This window comes from Cyprinus carpio, chromosome B16 (assembly GCF_018340385.1).
Source record: "Cyprinus carpio isolate SPL01 chromosome B16, ASM1834038v1, whole genome shotgun sequence".
NCBI classification, from domain to species: domain Eukaryota; kingdom Metazoa; phylum Chordata; class Actinopteri; order Cypriniformes; family Cyprinidae; genus Cyprinus; species Cyprinus carpio.
The window spans coordinates 20464418-20479995 of record NC_056612.1 but is presented as its reverse complement, the minus strand read 5'-3'; the positions used below and the strand labels follow the sequence as shown (position 1 = coordinate 20479995).

At 38.4% G+C, this 15578-nt stretch overlaps 1 protein-coding gene across 1 annotated transcript; it reads left to right on the top strand.

The window, feature by feature from the left end:
* The first annotated feature begins 3071 nt into the window (after positions 1-3071).
* On the top strand, positions 3072-15252 carry LOC109092111 (calpain-7-like). The gene is made up of 21 exons (XM_042741408.1): positions 3072-3477; positions 3682-3790; positions 4821-4978; positions 5780-5847; positions 6085-6291; positions 6706-6792; positions 7422-7548; positions 7705-7790; positions 8059-8152; positions 8283-8429; positions 9062-9168; positions 9651-9771; positions 9876-10020; positions 10105-10204; positions 10289-10424; positions 10968-11043; positions 11149-11294; positions 11365-11427; positions 11527-11657; positions 13048-13140; positions 14331-15252. The coding sequence occupies exons 1-21, from the start codon at positions 3376-3378 to the stop codon at positions 14473-14475; spliced, it is 2448 nt and encodes an 815-aa protein (XP_042597342.1). The 5' UTR covers positions 3072-3375; the 3' UTR covers positions 14476-15252.
* Positions 15253-15578: the final 326 nt, after the last annotated feature.

Here is a 15578-nt window from a genome sequence, read left to right as displayed (position 1 = left end):
AGCCGAACGGAAGAACACGGTATTGATACGCTTTGCCCTCTAAAGCGAATCTGAGGAACTTCCTGTGTCTCTTGATGATCTGAATATGAAAATATGCATCCTTCAGATCGATCGTGACAAACCAAGTGTTTGGTTGAATCTGAGACAAAATGGACTTTACCGTTAACATCCTGAATTTGCTCGTCCTGAGTGCAAGATTCAAACGGCGTAGATCCAATATGGGTCGCAAACCGCCCCCTTTTTTTGGTACAACAAAATAGCGGCTGTAAAAAACCTGACTCCATCTGAGAGGGGTGTACTTCTTCTATAGCCCCTTTCTTCAGCAGAGCTGTCATTTCTTGCCGCAGCACCGCGACTTCCTCTGGTTTCACAACCGTGGGAAGAATTCCGCGGAAAGGAGGCGGGCCTTTTCGAAACTGAATGGTGTATCCGAGACGAATCGTGCGTAACACCCATTGCGAAATGCCGGGCAAGCGTTCCCACGCGGCCCGAAATAGCGTCAGTGGTTTCAAGGTTTCCGCCTTTTTCAGCGTTTTCATACGCGTTAACATGCCCGAATACGGAAAGCTTGCGGCGTCCGTAAGCCGGGGGAGCGCGTGCGTCAAATCCGCTGCATCTCGTTGTGTATAATCCTGAAGCGTGTCCACGGCAGGAATTAATCCAACAAGATGAACATCGGGCTCTGCCGCTAGCGAAAAAGCGGCGGCTGTATGAGCCGTCATAAACGGGCCGTCTTTGCCAGACCCTTGTAGCGTTCTTCGGATTCTGAAGGCTGAATCGCGCAGAGTGTCTGAGGAAACGCCTGACATGGTTACTCGATCCAATGCTGCTCGAAGCGCCTTTTGCGGCGAGACAGTCAATGTTAGAGCGTGGGGACTGCAGTGAGAGGGTTGGATGCGCGAGAAAACGGTCCAATAGCGCTCTCTAGCGGAGGGCACAGTCCCTGGCAAGCAGCGAAAATATCAGGAGCTGCTATTAGGAGCCCGAGAGCGAGAGGCATTAGCCGTCGAACTCAGGTCTAATCTTTTCCGCTGTCGCTGGCGAGCTGGTGGAATAGCCTTAGGACCCCAGTCCTTACGAGGGGGGCGCCATAGGCGAAGGCGCTCTTCCCGTGAGGCAGCCCGTTGGCGGTTTGAAGAGGGTTGAACGAGAACGAGACCGCGCGCGGGCGCCTGCCGCCGTTCAGTCTCTCTGGGTCTGCGTGGAATCAGCTGGCGGAAAGCGGCTGATTGCTGTTTTCGCTGCCCTAAATTTATCCACCACCGACGTAACTGCCTCTCCAAACAAACCGTCCTTAGAAATGGGCGCGTCCATGAGAAAAGATTTATCCTTTTCTTTGATATCGGTGAGATTCAGCCAAAGGTGGCGCTCGACCGTAATCAAACCAGCCATGGAACGGCCCACTGCCCGAGCAGTATGTTTTGGTAGCGCGTAGCGCCAAATCCGTTGCTCGACGCAGCTCTTTCACAGCCTCGGGTGTGATGCCCTCCCCCTCGTCGAGATCCTTTAAAAGCTCCGCTTGGTAGGCCTGGAGGACCACCATAGAGTGGAGTGATGCGGCCGCCTGGCCAGCAGCCATGTAAGATTTCCCGACGAGGCTAGACGTGACTCGACACGCCTTCGAAGGAAGGAGGGGGCGAGACTTCCATGCCCGTGGCCGAATTAGGCGCCAGATGTTCGGCGAGAGTCTCCTCAACCGGAGGCATCGCTGTATAGCCACGGTTCGCCATATCTGAAATGGTGGCGAAATCCGCAGCCGCAGCGTTCGTGATGCGCGCCGAGTAGGGCTGCTTCCAGGACCTCGAAACCTCCTGGTGGAGGTCCGGGAAAAAAAGGCAGGGGCCTACGGGGCTGCGCGGGGAGCACGACTAGTCAAAAAAACGGTCGTCCAGCTTAGATGAAGGGTTGGGACTCGGCCTTCTCAACCTCCCAGTCCAGTCCCAGCTTACACACCGCACGAGAGACCACATCCAACAGCTCGCTGTAGGAGGGAGAGACGCGCTTCTCCTGTCCGCTAGGAGGGAGAGGGCTGTCCGTATCTGCCACGAAGTCCTCAGACTCCGAAGCCGCGGTGGATAAGACGTCGTCGTCGAACTGCCCACAACCGAAGGAGATAGCATCGTATGCCTCCGGGGTGGGCTGTAAACCCCCGTCCGAGAACACAACGGGTTCGACGAAGGTGGCATCCTGCACTCGGGTAGGGGAGAGCGAGCGATGTGGAGAAAACTCCAGCGCCGCGCTGTCGTCGTAAGTGAGGTCGCACATGTCTCCCCAAGCCATCGCCTCGTGCGGTGCCTCGGCAGCCGCAGAAGCGACACGGCGGGGGTTAGACGCGGGGGCGACCTTGGAAAACACTTCTACCCTCGAGCGCAGTACTTTAAGTCGCAGGCCATCACAGTGGGGACAAGAGGAAAGGCCACTAAGCGCAGACTGCGCGTGATGTAATCCCAAACAGACTACGCACCTTTCGTGAGTGTCTCCCTTAGTGATGAACCTGGTACACGGTTCCTTGCACTTTCGAAAGCTCATCGCGTCCGCGAAGAGGAGTTAACACTGCTCGAGAAAACCGCTATGAACGCGAGATGATTCCAGGGCACAGATGATTCTCTTTCCTGAAGGAAATGAAATCTGAGCGAAATAGCGCGCGGCGCCCGGGTATACGATGCGTACGCATGCGTAGGGCGGTGCCAAGCGCTATTTGGCCAATAGGATTGGCGAGATGGTATAGGGCTTCAGACATTCGTCACACCGAAGGTGTTCCCATACGGTGACGTCACCGCAGCATCGAAGTGACCTATGAAAGGGAACTTTTGTTCATTGTTCACTATTTGTTTAAAGTTGCAGTCAAGATATAAAAACGTTTAGGGTGAACCGTGGATATTACTACATGATGTGGTATTACTGGAACATTTTAGACTAGAACATGTAATATTAGAGGTAGGGGTGTGGAGCGCCACGTAATGAATGAAATAAGAACCACTGAATTGTTTTTTAACCGGTTCTTTGAAATTAACTCTTTTTTTAAGGAACCGATTCGCGGAATGAATCAGACGGCATCCGCTCTGAAAGCAATGACGTGTCGTGACAACATCAGTACACGCCCACCTCATCCGGAAGTACTGCGGGAAGGAGGATTTGTTTTGATGTCATCATAGCAAGTTAAATTGTTGTGTCTTCACGCCTTATTTAAAATTAATAAGTTTGGAAGCTCCCTGAAATCGATATTGTTCAGTCTTCAGAGTTCGAGGTCGGGAAGTTCAACTCAAGAAAGAAACGCAAATCCTCGTAGGAGCTGCTATGATGAAGAACAGGTTAAAATGATTTGCCATATAGCCGTGAAGCTGAACTACAGTTAACAGCCTTTAAACTGCAATTATGGATTGTACAGCGCTTGAACTCGATGCTATTAAATTTGCCAAATCAGCTGTACTGCATGATCAGAAGGGGAAATACAATGAAGCTGTTTTCTTCTATAAGGTGAGATTCTCCTATTCGACATTTAAGGCTAATTGATCTTAAACTTCCTGAAAAGACTTTAAGTTTTTCTTTAATGGAATTATCAGCTTGTTCCATGTTATGGCAATAAAAGCTGCCATTAAACAATTTTCCCATTCAAATAAATTCATATATCAATATACAGTATATTGAATATATTCATATTTTTTTTTGGGTTCTGAACAGGAGGCTGCCCAGGCTCTCATCTATGCAGGCATGGCTGGATCCAAACTAGAGAACATTCAAGACAAAGTAAACGAGTACTTGGACAGAGTACAGACTCTACTCAGTGCCGGTCAGTTTACGTGAACTAATACCAATATGACCTCATCAAAAAGCTGTTTTTATCTATTGACGCTCTGTGTTGTGATTTACACTTTCTTTTAAGTTGATTCTTTAGGGCTGAATGTTTTCTACTGTTCTCTGTGGTCAACAAAAGTGAAACCTCCTCGTTGTTGTAGATGGAAGAACTTATGCTCATATTTTCCACGGCCCAACCTTTAGAAAGCATACATAGGTCATACCTCATTTGAAAGTGGTGTGACTAATGCTGCATTTGGGAATCACAAATGAATGCTGTCAGATTTTCTAGCTCACAGTTAAACGTAATTCTCTTCCTCGTTCTCTTGTGTTATATAATTTGAGAACAGCATTACATTTGAGTTGTCTCCATTAATGTTCTCTCATTAATTACTCACATGTAGGGCATTGCAAAATGCTATGATTTTCTCCCTTGGAACACAAAATATTGTATCGGTTGTTTTTTAACAAACACTGGTTTCAAGCTTCAAAATGGATGCAAAAGGGCCATAAAAGTATAATGAAAGTGACAAGTCATGTGCTGTATTTCAAATATTCTGAAAATATTCTAAATGTCAGCTTTGTGTGAGGAACAGACTAGAGTCAGTGAGCTTAAAACCTTAATTATGATGCCAGAAACACAGAAATCAAGATATAAACTGAAATCAAATTTATTTTCCTCCCTTAATGACTATTTTTTAATTGAATAACTTATTGAATGAGATTCTGGGATCCTCTTTTGGACAATGGAGGAGTCTAAAAGGTTGTGAACCACTGCTTTAAAAAAATGTTCAAAAATTGGACATAATTGAAGCAGATATCAAGATATTCATTAAGAACCTAGGCTAAATATATATTTTTGTCCCACACACTAAGCTATCATATGACTTCAGAAGATTTAGAATATAGTACACAAGTCTTATGGACAACTTTTATTGTGCTATTCCATACTTTTCACAGCTTGCAAGCCTAAGTCTCCATTCATTGTAAATGTGTTAGTTCACTGACTGAATCCCTGTGATTAGTTCAAGCACAGAGCAGTGACCCTCTGAAGAGTAAGCCTCAGCTGGATCTGGAGAGGGCATACTTCCTGGTGACACAGGCTTTTGAAGAGGATGAGAAGGAAAACGCAGATGAGGCCATTGAGCTCTATACACAGGCTGTGGAGTTGTGTATTCAAGCAGTGAGTCGTCACATAAGGGGAAATGTTTTGAGTTGGATTTTACTCTTTTGTTCAAAAGCCTCAAAATGGTCAAAAAACAGTCAATAGAGCAGTGAGTCGTCACATAAGGGGAAATGTTTGTTTTTTTTTTTTTTTTTTGTTTTTTTTTTTTTTTTTTTTTTTTTGTTTTTTTTTTTTTTTTTTTTTTTTGTTTTTTTTTTTTTTTTTTTTTTTTTTTTTTTTTGTGGTTTTTCAAAAGCCTCAAAATGGTCAAAATTTTTTTGATGGGTTTTTTTTTTTTATTTATAAGAAGTTAATGTTTTTATGTTTGAATTGTTAATTAAATTTCGATTTCAAATAAATACTAGTATTTTTTTATTTTCTTTTTATAAAATAATTCTAAAATAATATATCATGGTTCCCACCAAAATATTAGCAACTAACAATTAATAACTATTCAGATTTGTCATCACAGGAATAAATAGCATTTTAAAATAAATTTTTAAATTGTTATATTTCAACATATTGCTGTTTTTTTACTATTTATTCTATCTCTTTCAAAAACATAAAAAAATTGTACTAACCCCAAACTTTTGAACAGTTGTGTCTATAAAGAACTCTATAATTCGATCATAACTATGCATGTGGATTTAGATACTAGCAGCAGTTCTGAAGTAATAGTTGTCAGTCTTTGAAACAGTTTGTGGTGTTAAGTTGGTAGTTTTGGTTTCATATCTCTCACTGCTGGTTATATGGGCTCCTCTGTAACTAGAAACTGAGCCAAGCCCTGTAATCTTTGAACTCTTTCTCTCTCTCAAACAGTCCAGTGAGACATCAGATCAAGCACTACAGGGGAAACTGAAGCAGCTTGCTCGGCAGGCTCTGGACAGGTGCTTCACTTTTTACTCTAATGCTAAAATACTAATACTCAAGTGTATTATAAATAGTTTGTGTGATATACCACATAATCAACAGCAGTATCTACAGCAGTTGTGGCATATTGACGATTACCATAGAATATTATGAGAATCACAACTATCACACATTTGAAAATATAATGATGCACAATCAGTGCAATGCACATTTTACCCATAATCCTTGGTTTTCATCTCCTTTTCCTCTTTCAGGGCAGAGGGACTGAAAGACTCTCTTAGTAAACCAGCAAACCAGGATAAGGCTTCCTCCTCTGAATCCAAAGGCCCTGCTCAGGTGAGGCAGTTCTTTCCGCTGGGCCCAGACTTCTCCCTTCAGGACAAAGCACAGCCGGTCCGAGCAGTGCAGTCCAGTGAGCCGCAAGGTCAACGTTACACAGCGGAGGAGATTGAGGTGCTCAGGTAGGCTCAGCAAACGTGATGTCTAATATTTAATTGTGCATTCTCAGTTCCCCTGTGTGCATTTTTATCACCTGACATCTCACACTCACTACAGTTAATCTTACAAAAGTGCTAATCATTTTATTATAGTGTTGTATTTTATTTTAGTTTAGTTATGCTGTGCATTTATAATGTTGTGATGCCTAAATTGACTTTTCATTTATTTTATTTGGACAAAACATTATATAATTTTATAATATGGGTTTTAATTTATTGGTTATCAGCCACAAGATGAAAAACAATTGTCTCATTGATATCAGCCACAATTGCATTTTTTTTTTAGCATTGTTTCAACATAATGCATGATAGTATAATATTTTGAAAATATATTCTTATTAAATTTTTTCTCTTTTTTTTTTGTGTGTGTTTTTGCAGGAAGACCTCCAAGATAAATGGAATTGAATATGTTCCATTCATGAGTGTTGACCTGAGGGAACGTTTTGCGTTTCCTGTTCCATTCTCGTGAGTAATTTATGTATGAGTGCAATTTGAACAAGTGCAGCTGTTTCACTGACATCCACTGCTTATTTGTACCCTGCAACAGCTGTGTTTGGCTTGGATTTACACTAACTCAAAAGTTTGGAGTCAGTAGGTTTTTGTTTTTTGAAAGAAAGGAACACTTTTATTTTAGCAAAGAGGCATTAAATTGATCAAAAGGGACAGTAAACAAAATGTTCTATTTCAAATAAATGTGGTTAAATGCTTTCTTTTCTTTTCTCTCTTTTTTTTTTTTTACTTTCTATTCACCAAAGAATCCTGAAAGAAAAGCTATCATGCTATCATGGTTTCCACAAAAATAATAAGCAGCACAGCTTAATACATAGATATTAAAAAAGCTGTTGAAAATTCAGCTTTGCCATCACAGGAATACATTACATTTAAAAATATATTAAAATAGAAACCAGTTATTTTCATTTGTAATAATATTTTTCAATAGTACTATGTTTACCATATTTCTGATTGTGAGCATAAGAGACTTCTTTCAAATACATAAAAAAAATCTTACCCATCCTAAACTTTTTAACAGCAGTGTATTTAAGAGCAGTATCATTGTCAAAATATTTGGGTGACATGATTATGTTTATAAATAGGGATAAATGTGGGAAACTAGCTCTGTCGCCAAAGCAGAAAGCTGTATTCTCACGCTGGGTTCGACCTGATGATATCTGCAATAACCCCACCATGATCTACACTGTGTCCAGCTTCAGCATCAAGCAGGTCACGCTTTATGCATCTCTGCTTCTCATTCAAACTTTAGCAGCCAGTAATAGTTTTGAATAGTATTTAAAGCAGTTTTGCCATTCAGAAAGCTCTGTTGTTTGCTCATGTGACTTTAAGCTTATGTAATGTTCTTTTGTTTGTTCATGTTTGCAGACGGTTGTGTCAGACTGTTCTTTTGTTGCCTCATTGGCAATCAGCGCAGCGTATGAGAGACGCTACAACAAAAAATTAATCACAAGGTACAACGGGTGTGCTAGGCCTTACTCTGCACACTAATAGATTGACTCATGTGTAAACCTTGGATTATGAAGATGCTTTTTGGATGCCTCTTGGACTGAATCAGTTTGAGAATGTCAGGTGTCCATTCAGGTGGAATGTAAAAAATTCCTGAACAAGCACCTCTATTTTACTGTAGTTTATATTAATAATAATTATATAACAAGAATTATAGAAGTTAATGGGTGGTTCCCACAATGATAAAATGTTTATTTGCCTGTTTGTATGTAGCATCATCTACCCACAGAACAGGAAAGGAGAGCCAGAGTATAACCCTTGTGGGAAGTACATGGTGAAACTGCACATTAACGGCGTCCCGAGAAAGGTGCTTGACCTCTCTAAGCCCCACCTCCTCAAATAAACTCCATTTTTTTTTCTATTGTCGTCTTCATTGTTTGAAGATGAACAGGTTCAGGATTGTATTGTCATAGTTCAGGTGTGTGTTTCTTTGTCAGGTGATTATTGACGATTTCCTCCCAGTGGATCGCAATGGTGAGCTGCTTTGCTCCTACTCCAGTAATCGCAATGAACTTTGGGTGTCGCTCATTGAGAAGGCTTACATGAAGGTCATGGGTGGATACGATTTCCCAGGCTCCAATTCTGTGAGTGGCACTTCAGACTCAGATGCTCTTTGTCTGTTTAAGATGTCTGTTTAAGATGTCTCTTTTACAGAAAAATATGGAGGGAAACAGATATTACAATTTTCGTTGATTTTCATGTTATGGCTGAAGGTGAATGGATAAAATAATGGTTAATTATATACTAATTTTTTATCCTAGATTTTTTGATTAAGTTCAGGAGAACAGTGTTTATTTGAAATATAAATCTATTAAAGGGTTAGTTCACCCAAAAATGAGAATTCTGCTATTAATTACTCACCCTCATATCATTCCAAACCTGTATATTATAGCTGTATTTGTGCAAAAAACATATCCTCGTAGCTTCATAAAATTATGGTTGAGCCCCTGATGTCACATGGACTGTTTTAACGATGTCCTTACACCCTTTTTGGGCTTTGAACATTTCTGTCTATGCAGGGTCAGAAAGCTCTCAGATTTCATTAAAAATATCTTAATTTGTGTTCTGAAGATTAACAAAAGTTGGATGGGTTTAGAACGAAATTAGGGTGAGTAATTAATGACAGAATTTTAATTTTTGGGTGGACTATCCCTTTAAATTGTATCTACCCCAAACTTTTGAACAGTAGTGACAGTTTCGTGTTTTCTTGTTGTAGAATATAGATTTGCACGCTCTCACTGGCTGGGTCCCAGAGCGTATCGCTATGCACTCAGACAATCAGTCCTTTAACAAAGATGACACTTTCCGCATGCTTTACCAGAGGTAAGCATACATTCACATTACACACACAATACACTGGTTTGTATTGTTTTCTGACTACCGTAGGTCACATGTTCCTTTAGTTTTGGTAGTTTGTAGCTGCTTCAATACTTTACTGGCATTCTGAGCATAAATAGTTTCTATACATTATTTATGTAACATTATAGTATTTATTAAGATTTTGAATTAGCTTTTATTTTTATATTTTCAGTTTTTATTTAAATTTTACTTAACGTTTTAGTAATTTTTTTTTAATATTTCTATTAAGCTTTAATTTATATTTCTGTTTTAATAATTTTAGTACTTTAGCTTAAGTTTATTTCAGTTAGTTGCAAAGGCAACATTTCTCTCTACTTTTTACAATTTTTTATGTTTATTTTTAAATGTTTATTTTATTTCAGCCTTATTTCATTTGCCATTTTTTTTAAATAGTTTTGTTTTAGTTAACATTAATAATACTGGTATTCTGTTAAACTTTTTGGCAGGTTTCACAGAGGAGATGTTCTCATCACCACGGCGACAGGGGTCATGACTGAGGAGGAGGGGGAGAAGTGGGGTTTAGTGCCCACACATGCATACGCTGTCCTAGACATCAGGGAATACAAGGTGAGACTCTCCACCCCTGATCTGTGTTAAAAATCTTCTGCTTAGTGGAGTCTCGTGACTATAACAACAACAGCATCATCATTATCTCCTGCTTGTTCTCTCAGGGTAAACGCTTCCTCCAGCTGAAGAACCCATGGAGCCATCTCCGGTGGAAAGGGCGATATAGCGAACGTGACGAAAAGAACTGGACACCAGATCTTCTCAAATACCTCAATTTTGACCCCAAAACCGCACAGAAGTTTGACAATGGTAAGTCAGTGCTAAACTAGCAATGACGCATGACAAATATTGCAAAAGAAGGTGTTATTGACCATATTGTGTGATGTTCTTTAGGTGTATTTTGGATCATCTGGGAAGACTTGTGCCAGTATTACGATGTCATCTATTTGAGCTGGAATCCAGCGCTGTTTAAAGAATCCTCATGTATTCACAGGTCTGTCTCATTGTCATTAAATCTATATAATTGTCTGATTATTAGCAGATAATTAGAAAATATACGTGAATTGTGCAATTGTAGCAGCTGGGATGGCAAACAGGGACCGGTGAAAGATGTCTACAGTTTGGCCAATAATCCGCAGTACAAGCTGGAGGTGCAGTGTCCTCAAGGGGGCGCTGCTGTATGGGTCCTACTCACCAGACACATCACTGACAAGGTACTGCAACAGATTACAGTGCAGTGCAGTACAGTCAGATTGAGGGGACACAGTTAAAACTGGTTGCTTAAACCTGTAATTAAGTATGCATAAAGAAAAACATTTTAAATAAGTACATCCAGCAGCCCTTTCTGCTGAATTGGCAGGGCCACACTGCTACTAAGACCTTTGGACCTTTAACATATACTGACAACCACCATAATCACACAAGTGGTAATGAGAAAACCACATGATGAATCATCACATCAAGTAGTTTTTCCATAAGCTGAGATGCTGTTATTTGCATCAAATATAAGCTGTCACACGGAATTCTGGGAATGTCAGAATTCCCAGGTTTTTTTTTTCTTGTCCACAAACTGAGCATTTAACAGTATTTTACTGTAAAATGCATGAAATGTAAAGTTATATCTATTACAGTTTTCCCTTGTATACAGTAGGGGAACATAACTTATTAACATGTTTTTGCTGTAGTATTTTTACAGTTATATTTACAAGCATTTTCACAAGTTCTTACGATTTTCTTACTTTCACATTCACTCTCAAGATGACTTTGCTCAAAACCGGGAGTTTATTACTTTAGTAGTTTACAAAACCAACGGCAAGAAAGTCTATTATCCAGGTAAGTAAGCACATAATTCAAGAAGTCAAATACATTCACTTGTGTATATCTTTATTCTCTATAGCTTCTAATTCATTTGTGTGCTCGGTTCTGATTTTTTCCTAGCTGAACCTCCTCCCTACATTGATGGCATCAGGATCAACAGTCCTCACTACTTAACCAAGATCAAGCTGACTAGTCCTGGAACTCACAACTTCACACTGGTGGTCTCTCAGTATGAGAAACAAAACACCATCAACTACACACTAAGGGTAGGACACAATCAAGTGCGATAGTTTTTATAGTATTTTAATCATATTAACATGAATATGCTCTTTCCAGGTGTACTCTGTATGCAAGTTTAATTTCTCCAAAATCCCAACACCCTTCATCCACACCAAAAGAGTGAGTTCACACCTCTGCTTTCGCTGTTTAAAATCTTCTTAGTGGGTGTTTTTGTTGGAAACTACTTCCAGATGGTTTAACATCTCTCTCTATGTGTAGATAAATGGCCAGTGGAAGGGGGCCAGTGCAGGAGGTTGTGGAAACTACAGAGATACCTTCAGGAACAACCCCATATACCAGTTCAACATGGAGAAAGCAGGCCCTCTGCTAATCGAACTACGTGGTTCGAGGTCAGACTGCTTGTTGTTTTATTTGATTTCACTACATTTCAAAGGTTACAATAGGAGTACTAAAATAATTGTAATAAACTTATATATCCTTTCAAACCTGATCATCAGTATACACTACCATCCAAAAGTTTGGTATCAGTATGATTTTTTATGTTTTTTAAATACAATTCTTCTGCTCAGGGTGCATTTGTTTGATTAAAAATAAAGGGGGGAAAACAGTAATATTGTGAAATATTATTACAATTTAAAATAACAGTTTTCTATTTATTAATATAATTTAAAATATAATTTATTCATGTGATGCAAAGCTGAATTTTCATCATCCATTACTCAAGTCTTCAGTGTCACATGATCCTTCAGAAATCATTCTGATTTATTAACAATATGCTGATTTATTATCAATGTTGAAAACAGCTTTTGCTGCTTATTATGTTTTTAGAAACCGTGATCCATTTTTAGGATTTTAGGATTTAGGATGTTTTAGTAAAACAAAAAAAACATAATTTATTCAAAATAGAAATATTTTCTAACAATATAAGTCTTTACCATGAATTTTTATTAATTTAACACATCCTTGCTGAAAAAAAAAAAAAAAAAAAAAAATATATATATATATATATATATACTATATATATATATATATATATATATATAAATTACTGACCCCAAAAATTTGAACAGTAGTGTATATTATAAAAAAAAAACTTTTTAAAATAAATACTGTTCTTTTTTACTTTTTATTCATCAAAGAATTCTGAAAAAACTGTCAAAAATTGATAAAAATCAGCATATTAGAATTATTTCTGAAGGATAATGTGACAATGAAGACTGGGGTAATGATGCTAAAAATTCAGCTTTGCATCACAGGAATAAATTATGTTTTAAAGTATATTAAAATAGTAAACCATTATTTTAAATTGCAGTAATATTTCATAATATTACTGTTTTTTAATGTATTTTTGATCAAATAATTGCAACTTTGATAAGCATGAGAGACTTATTTAAAAAAACATTAAAAATCGTTCTGATCCCAAACTTTTGAATGGTAGTGTATAATCTTAATATAAGTGTAATTTGAAGGATTTTTGGTTTTATTTTGTATAGAGTATGTTAACCTTAAGCAATCATATAGAGTTTTGCATGTGTTTCGGATTTCATGGGCTGTTGGATTTCCCTTGACATCAGAAATAATGTGGGCAGGGCCGTCCTGTGCCACTACTCCATTGCGGAAGAAACACCTACACACTTTCAGATCCCTTCTGTCTTTCTCTCTCTCTCTCTCTCTCTCTCTCTCTCTCTCTCTCTCTCTCTCTTTTCACTATAGAGTGTGAGGATGTGTGATGTAGCGTGATGCCTGTGAATATAAATGAGTTTGGTTTTCTCTCTGCAGGCAGTACAGCGTGGGCTTTGAGGTGGTGACCGTTTCTACTGCAGGGGATTCTGGATCATCAGGCTCTCAAAAGAGAGGGAGCGGAGATTACCGGTAAAGAAGTACTCTCTTTGTGATGAAGATAACTAGATAGAAGGAGAAGGTTTTATTGCTTTAAAGAAAATCATAGTGTCAGAAACCCTGTGTCGACTTCCGTTCTTCCATATGAGACACATTGGCTGTGTTTGGGATGCTAGTTTACTGCTTATTGCATACTGCAAAGTATACAGTAAAAACACTTAAATACTGCCTACTACAGTATGCTTTTAAAAATTATTACGTGAAGTGCATAATGATTTCATACTGTTGCGTAATGCCCAATCAGTAGTTCGCTAAATGTCATAACACAACCTCAGTGTTTAATTCAGTTATTATCACATAGTTACCTGTAACATAAAATTATTATTTTTTTTTTAATCAGTTTTTTTTTGTAAATTTTTTTCTTTTTTTATTATAATTTTTTTTATTAATTATTATTGAAGAAGTAAAAAAAAAAAATGTGGCTGATATAACTTAAGATTCATTTAGTTGATCAAAAATACATTAAAAACAGCAAAATATTATTGTCATTTAAAATAAGAGTTTTTTATTTTATTATATTTTTAAAAAGTTATTTATTCCTTTGATGGCAAAGCTGAATTTACAGCAGCCATTACTCCATTCTTAAGTGTCATATGATCCTTCATAAATAATTCTGTTATGCTGATTTGAGGATTCTTTGCTGAATAGAAAGTTTTAAAAACATTTTATATTGTAGTTTATATTGTAACAATATAAAAGTCTTTAAATGCATCCTTGCTCTATGAAAAGTATTTTGCCTTTCCAAAAAATAAATGAATAAATCTTACTGGCCCCAAACTTTTTAACAGTTGTGTATTTATTTGCCCAGACCCATATAAGTCTCTAAAAATAGCAAAGTAATATGGTAGCATCAGTATGCTATTCTGAATACAACCTTGTGTATTTTATTTTGGTTTACCAACAGTCAGCTGGCCTGTGTTCCACTTTAGTATAAGCATGCAAATGCTTGAAACGCACAGCCTGGTCTCACAAAGAAATCTAGGTCAGGGATAGTTGATCATCTATAAAGTAGTCATATGCCTGCATAATATGTTTGAGAAAAATATATTTCATGTTTTGTCTCGTCCTGAAAGCAGTAGCACGGTTGTTATCGTTGTTGATGGTCTGCAATAGTCCAAAGTTTTAGCATGTGTAGAATTTAAATTTGATTTCTTTATCCTCAGATGCGGTTTCTGTTATATGGAGGTCGAGAACTTGCCTGCCGGGATTTACAATGTCATCCCTTCTACCTTCCTGCCCAAACAGGAAGGCCCGTTCTTCCTGGACTTCAGCAGTGCCACTCCACTGCGGGTTTCTCAGCTGCAATAACAATCCCAGATCATCGGCCCACCGAATTTTTTCCGCAGTTTTGAGACACTGAAGATGCTCTAGACAGTGCTTATTGCTTAAAGCATGGATACGTTCATTTACCAAAATAAATAAGCACCACCTACTGATGGTACCTGACATAGTGCCATATTTGTCATGTTAGCGTGTGATAGATAGTGTACGACTGCTCTGACGTTGCAGTGCCATGCTTGAGGAAGTGTGTTCAATCAGCCAAAAACACACTCCTTTGCATTCAAAGACGACAGTGTGTGTGTACACTTGACCTGAAATGACTGTTTTTCACTCAGGAGACTGCAATAAAACAGGGATGTATATTAATGATGTCTGATGATCGATCAGAGGGATCTATTTCTGTGTGTCTCCATACCAAGGGCTCTTCCTCTGGTCTGTTCGCTGATCTCCAGGTAGAAAGACCTCCAAGCTGCAGGGCTTCTCTCTTCAGCAGGCACACAATGAGTGCACTTTTATCCAAAAAACAAAACAAAAAAGAGATACGCATCTATCTAAAGCATTGTTGTTGTTGTTGTTTTATCCCCATTATGTGCATCAAATGTCAGTTTGCTCAGTTTGAGTCACTATCTAGCAGCACAACAGAGTACTGTATGTTTACAGAACATAATGACAATGACCTAATGGTCGTACATCATAAACTTTTGACTGAATGTGATGTTCTGTAATGGGGATTGCTTAAAACTGATTTTCATTCATCTGCTCTGATGTATTTATTTGCAGATTAAAATTAAGGTGTACATGTTATCAGACAGTACCACATTTTTTACCCCAGTAACTCTTTTACAATAAGGTTTTATTAGATAACATAAACAATGAATATTATCATTACTTCTTTCAGTATTTATTGTTTTTAGTTGATTTCCAGATTTACATTTATCCATTTGACAGGTGCTTGGTTTATATTTTGGCTGTTTGTGTATTCACTTTTTTTTTTTTTTTTTTTTTTTTTTTAATTAATACTTATTTTCAGCAAGGATGCATTCAGTTTATCAAAAGTTAGAGTAAAGATATTTATAATGTTACAAAAGTTTTCTATTTCAAATAAATGCCGTATTTTAAACTGAAGACTG